Raw genomic sequence first — 7,130 nt, 5'->3', positions numbered from 1 at the left:
GGTGATCTAAATGCCTGATTCTCTGCTGTGTAACCTCTCTCCTCCGTCTGGGTGTAGGGGTCAAAGTAACTAAATGGTGGCCTACTCCTGTGGTGGGTGATATGATGCCTGGTTCTCTGCTGTGGGACCTCTCTCCTTTGTCTGGGTGCTGTGGTCAAAATAATAGTAAGTGACCTTCTCCATTGGTGGGTGACTTGAAGCCTGATTCTGTGCTATGGGACCTCACTCCAATTAATATTGTTTAATTTTTATTTATTTTATGTTAACTCATCATTTCCCTATCTACATTTGTTTGCAGGGGATTTAACTACATTTTGCTGCCTTTTGCAGCCCTCTAGCCCTTTCCGGGTGTGTTTTACAGCCTTTTTAGTGCCCAAAAGTTTGGGTCCCCATTGACTTCTATGGGGTTCGGGTTCGGGATGAAGTTCGGGTCGAGTTCGGATCCCGAACCCGAACATTTTTCGAAAGTTCGGCCGAACTCGTCGAACCCGAACATCCAGGTGTTCGCTCAACTCTACTTATAATGGTCAAAACTGGGAGAGAAAAGAGAGGTGATATACCCGAAACACCTAAAGCCCATAAAGTCCAGATGGAATTGCAGAAATACTGGAGACAAAAATGTGCTTGCTCAATGAATAAGTCTTCCAAGATGGCTCCAGGGGCAGACAAAGGAGGAGAAGATGGCAACGCGCTGGTGCCTATCTCAATGGCATATCTGAAAAAGACATTGTTACAGGCAATGAAACCTGTGTTGTCTGAGCTAGCTGACATTGAGACAGAGGTACAACAGATTGTTCAGCGGGTGTAGAATTTGGAGACCTTGCAAGCTGGAGTGACCTTTTTCTCAGGGGTCTTGGCCTCACAGGTGGCCTATCAAGCTAATAATATTAGTAGGGCACTAGCTGTTATAGAACACCAGAAGAACAGTAGCAGGAGGAAGAATATTTTAATCAAATGCCTACCAGAATTCAGGGCAGTAGACACATTACCCACCGTGTCAAATCTACCATACACCTGTAGACCTTGATAAAGCCACCTGGAGTCAATTGGATATGGAACCACTGGAGGTCCCACTCCCTTCATGGCTGCCGTTGCGAGATCAAGAGACTTTGCCATCTTTGCCGCACATGGAGTCCTGGAAGAAAGCCGCCAGTGCCAAGTCTAAAAAGATGTCTTCAGAACATCCTATTTGAGTGATATGCTTGACCTTACTTGGTAGTATTTGGATATTTATGTTGTTGTTTCTTCTAGGTGGTTGGGTATACACCAGTTTGTGTTTTAACCCTTCTGGGCCTAAAGCCTACTACCTCATGGAGATGCAGAGAAGTTGTACTCTATATGTTCTATGGTTTGGGGTTTCTTTATCCACTTGGTCAAGCAAGAATGCAGTACTTGTGATCCCCTGGTTTTCTGATGATTCCAGGGGGTGAGTTGTGAAGTCAGTGTAACACCTGAAGCTGGATGTCTGGCTGATAGCCCTGTCCTTCTATTGGTTTGTGTAGACACTGTTTGCCGCCCTAGGCTTGGGGTGTGATGTCCAATTTCACTTGCATTAAAGAATGGATCATTATGTGCCATCTTTCTAATTAAATTCTGACCTCTTGCCATCATTCCAGTTCATCCAAGCTATCGGGACACACAAAGCTGATTACTTCTGACATCTCAGCCAAGCTGACATCTCAGACTATTGCTTATCCTTTTTGGTGTTGCAATTTCCATGTTGAGGAGTAGTGATGGATGAACATCGGCCGGTATGGTTAGCGAACACGATCAAATGTTCGCGAACCGCAAGTTCGCGGCGGGCCCCATTCACTTTAATGGCAGGCGAACCTGAAAAACCTTCAGCTCATATTTGCAGCCACCAAATACTTAGTAGAAGTGCACAAATAGTCCCACAACATGGACAGTGACATACCAGAGGGGGATCAATGACAAAAATTCCAACAAAAAATATGTATCTTAATCAGGGGACATTTTTATGCGTCTTAAAGGGAAATTCTCTGAAATGTGTCTTGTTGGAGTCTAGAAAAAGAAAATTTTAGGCCACGGGAGTGCGTTGTTCCAATGGCAAACCAATGCTGCACTACCCAAATGCACTATATAGAAAGTATATTATTGGTATATAACACCCCTGCTTCAATCAGTTTTTTGGGGGGGCAACTGGTTAATCACACCAGTAGAAATTATTTGTTCTAATAGCGTTTGTCCCTCTATATACCTGCAGTATCGCAGCAGAACCGCACCCAACTGCTGCAAAATACAAATGCACTATAATATACTTTCTATGTTAGAAAGTATATTATAAGTGTATTACACTCCTCAGTATATCACACCTATTGATAGCACACCTATACCAGTCCTTAAAAGGATTTTTGTGGCCATATTAGCCAGCGTTTGGTGTCCCTAACAGCCTGTCCCTGCTCCACACAGCAACCTCTCCGTACACTGGCAAAAGACTGAATGTAAAATGGCGGCCAGATCAGGTTTATTTATAAGGTAGGGGGTATGTCCATGTGCTGAAACGTCTCAATTGGCTGTCCTGTACCACCTGATGTGCGTGTCACGGGTCAAAGTTCTTCACAATGTAAAAGAATATTTCGCCGGCGGACATCGCCATTTGTTCGCCCATTCGGCGAATCGCGAACGAGCAAAGTTCGCCGCGAAATGTTCGCCGGGCGAACCGCAAGGCCATCTATTTTGAGAAGTGTATATTGTTATATGAAATCTTGTATTCTTGTATTTATTACATCATATAACCAGTGGACTCTTGGGGCTCAGAACGTCATGCCTGACATTAGGGCACACCACGTGACACTATGAGAAAATCATTTCTGAATCTCAAAGAGAATTTTTCTGTACCTCACATTCATGTAGTCGTTCAGTCCAGGTCTTATTGGGAGTTTTCTCTTGACTTTCCTACTAAATAATTGAATATAAAATGCTCTACATGAAATTCTTTTCTCCTGTGTCCTGCAGATCAGCTATGGAGCCACCGAACACTCATTATCCGATAGATTCCTCTATCCACATGTCTTCAGAACTGTCCAGAATCACCACATCCACAATATGGTCGTCACCAAACTGTTGGAGCACTTTGGCTGGACCTGGGTTGGGATTTTAGTGTCGGATGATGATACTGGAGAGAATGAACTGCAAATACTGACAAAGTACATGAGAGAGCACGGGATCTGTGCCGCCTTCACCATAAAACTTACAGAACAGAATGTCAATAACAATGAGCGGATGTTACAAGTTTTGAAGAATCCACAAATCAATATCATTATAATGTGTGGGAGCTTATCTCTCAATGGAGTTCGATTACTAGAAAACCACTCATCTGTATTTATAGACACAATCTTTATCCTTCCACCATCCTGGGCTTCCAGTAACTTCATTCTAGAATATCAGTACCCAGAACTGAATGGAAGTCTAGCAGTTGAATTTTCATCAGAAACTTTTCCAGGAGAGGAAGAATTGGTGAGAAATTACAGGGAACTCCCCAATATATACCATCACGAGCTTATGTGGACATTATTAGATATAATAGCAGGAACTGGAGATAAAGATTCCTTCATTACATTTAATTATACTGATATAGAGTATAATGAGACTCATACAGAAACTATGCCAAGTATGAGGAATTACCTCTCGTCAGGGGTCTCTCCACGACTGTATTATGCAGTAGAAGTTCTGGCAAAAGCTCTACATGAAATGTTCTCATTTATAAGAGACCAATATGGAGAAAACTCAATAACCAGAGTCAGACATTACACACGGAGGTTACAGTGCTACCTACAATGGATGAAGAATCCACTGGATCCAATGAAACCTTCATATTACTTTAATGAAGAGGGGGAAGCTGTACATCCATATGAGATAATAAACTGGATAATTATAAATAAGACCACACATAGGGATGTCCGTAAGGTGGAAATAGGAAATTTTACACCATGGGCCGTCAGTGGAGAACAGCTTCACATAAACACCCAGTCAATAACATGGAAACAGACAAAGGAGGTAAGAAGTGTTATATTATGTATGTGATTATGGACTGTCCACCCTCATCATTGTATGGGTAGCAGAATAGTGGGTGCAGCATTTGCAGCGTGCCCCCCCCCCCCCCCGGGGCCGATCGGGTCCCAGTGTTCACGAAGGCCGAGTGGTATGTTGTGGCCCTAATAGTTTGTGTCACTGTGCTCCTACCTGGATACTGTCGCTCCCTGGGGATAGGCTCCATAGCAACAAAGGAGTTGTAGTTGGTGGAGTAAGAGTCCAGACTTAGTAAAGTTCAATAGTTTTACTTGAATAAACTTGCAATAAACTTGCGTCATTCAAACAATACTTAATCCTTCTCTTGGCTCCAGCAGTCTAAGGGTAAACTGGCAGGTAGATATGATTACTTTGCTTTCTCTCTCTGCTTCTGTGCTAATCTCTGGCTTCAGTCTGGTTACTGGACTTTCTAGAAGTTCTGGTACCGTTGAGTGGGGTGCCTTTGGCTGTTCACCCCCTAGTAATACTCTGTCTATCAACTGCAAGGGGTCGTGGTGCTTTACAAGCTGCTTTCCCTGGAAGAACCCTGCTGCAGGAGGTGGGAACACTCCCCTCAATGCCCAAGCTCTGGTCCCTTTCCAACTCACAACTAACTATATCTTCCTGGAACCCTTCCATTGGTAGGAAGCAGGACTAGCCCACTTCTGCCCAAAAAGGGGGAGAATGTAATGGGCAGTTCCATTCTATCTAAAGATACTCTCTGCCAGATACACTGCCACCTGCTGGTGAGCCAGGCACAGTACATGAACATACCAGATTTTGCTGCTGATGGTACAGTTGGTGGTGCAAACCAATACAATGGCAGCAAACAGGCTAGCAACAGGAATGTCGGAGTGGTAGTGTCCCTGTTACAAACTCCACAATAATTTTTCCACCAAACAAATCTGAAGCTTTTGTCATTTGTCATTTGCTTCGGACACCCAGCAGCATTTTACTGTTAATATTGGCAGGGAAAACCACAAGAGAGTAAGAAGATTACATGACACTGGGAGTAAGTGGGGGGAGGGTTTGCCCTGATTGGTTCAGAGGCTGAAAGACAACCTCATCAGCCAATCAGGGGGCATAGGTAGGGAGATGCCCTGTGGCATAACTAGAACTGACTGCTGAGCCCCACAGCAAATTTTTGAACAGGAGAATAGCTTTCATGCCTCTTTGAAAAAAATAAAAAATTATGTGGAGACACAAGCACAGCAATAGATGAAAAATCACTGATTGAACAGTTTCGGACTGCCACAAAAAAATGTGTGTATAAAATGAAAATGCATTTACTGGAAATGTTCATTTTCTGAAGTCCATAGGCAGCAGATCATGAATGAGGTTAAAGCCCGTTAGATACAACCAGACAGAGACAGATTAATAAGCAGTTATGATAAATGAATCAATCAATCAAACAACCACCCTGGACCCAATAAAACTGAGCAGGAGGAAGGTGCCAGTGTATATGTTATTTTATAAAACAATATTGAATTTAGTAAAGGGAGGGAAATTTGTGCTGCCACGACCTACAGGAAAATAACATTTCAGGTAAATACATTTTTATTTTCCTGGACGTCTTGGGCAGCACAAGCATGAATGGGACCTACAAAGCAGTGTCCAAGTGTGTGGAACAAAAGACTACATCCAAATATTTTTGGGTAAATAGAGGTAAATGCAGTGAAAATGTCGAGTTTATAATTATTCATCATGGGTGAAAACATTGACCCTGCGGCAGAGTTGCAAATTTGTTTCCAGTGGTACCTGCCCAAGTTTAGTCCATGAGATAGCAGTTGAGCAGTTAGGCTGACTAATGAAACTGTTAGAACTTCTCAATAGATTCTCTGTTCCTCCACAATAGTGGCATCACTTGCTCTCCGCCCCTTTTGGGCCCTTGATTCTGAGGAAACAGAACATGAGAATTTTTTGAAGGCATCTTCTGACCTTTCAATGTTAAGACTGTCCTTCTGATATCAAAAGAGTGTCATTCCTCCTGTTCCTGACCTTGTGGAACCTAGATCCCTGAGATAAAGCCCCTTCTATGACTAATCATATTGTTCACTAATATGCCTTGCAGAGCAATGTGTAATATACCAACGAAAAATTTTAAAGATGTACATCTTAGAGAGTTGGTCTAAAACCTTCCAGGACACCTGATGTACCTGTGTGCCAAATTTGGTGCAGATCGGTCCAGTTGTTTGGTCGCACATAAAGAACAGACAGACAGAAAGAAACTTATTTTTATATACTGTATATAAGAGACTAGCAGAAGGACCCGGCTTCGCACGGGTATATTTCATATATTTCATTTGATGTTTCTGTGTGTCGTTATTGACCTCTACAGTACCTGCCCCTTTAACAGTGACCTCCACTGTGCCCTGCTCTCTTAACAATGACCTCACAGTACCCCGCTGCCTTAACAGTGACTTCCACAGCAATTGCCTCCTTAATAGAAACCTCCACAGCACCCGCCCCTTTAACAGTGACTGTCACAGTACTTTGCTCCCTTATCAGTGACCCCAACAGCGACTGTCCCTTAACAGCGACCTCCACACTGCTTGCCCCTTTAACAGTGACCTTCACATTGGCCTTCCTCCTTAACAGTTACATCTACAGCACCTGCTCATTTATCAATGACCTCCACAGCAGAAGCCCATTTAACAGTGACCTCCACAGTACCCCACTGCCTTAAAAGTGACCACCTCCACAGCTGCTTCTTTAATAGTGACTTCCACAGTCCCCTGCCTCCTTACCAGTGACATAGAAACATAGAAACATAGAATGTGTCGGCAGATAAGAACCATTTGGCCCATCTAGTCTGCCCAATATATCTGAATCCTATGAATAGTCCCTGGCCCTATCTTATATGAAGGATGGCCTTATGCCTATCCCATGCATGCTTAAACCCCTTCACTGTATTTGCAGCTACCACTTCTGCAGGAAGGCTATTCCATGCATCCACTACTCTCTCAGTAAAGTAATACTTCCTTATATTACTTTTAAACCTTTGCCCCTCTAATTTAAAACTGTGTCCTCTTGTGGTAGTTTTTCTTATTTTAAATATGCTCTCCTCCTTTACCGAGTTGATTCCCTTTATGTATTTAAAA

General features: G+C 43.1%; 1 protein-coding gene across 1 annotated transcript in view; it reads left to right on the top strand.

Annotated features, from left to right (window-relative positions):
- The first annotated feature begins 649 nt into the window (after window positions 1-649).
- The window catches only part of LOC120991095 (vomeronasal type-2 receptor 26-like), a 76,690-nt gene continuing 70,209 nt past the window's right edge, over window positions 650-7,130 (top strand). Inside the window, exons 1-2 of the mRNA XM_040419986.1 lie at window positions 650-781; window positions 2,977-3,477. Of these exons, the coding sequence (XP_040275920.1) occupies window positions 650-781; window positions 2,977-3,477 (633 nt within the window). The remainder of the gene's footprint in view (window positions 782-2,976; window positions 3,478-7,130) is intronic.

Source organism: Bufo bufo, chromosome 2 (genome assembly GCF_905171765.1).
Source record: "Bufo bufo chromosome 2, aBufBuf1.1, whole genome shotgun sequence".
Lineage (NCBI taxonomy): Eukaryota > Metazoa > Chordata > Amphibia > Anura > Bufonidae > Bufo > Bufo bufo.
Note: the sequence above shows the minus strand (reverse complement) of the source record. Positions and strands in the feature narration are given on the sequence as shown.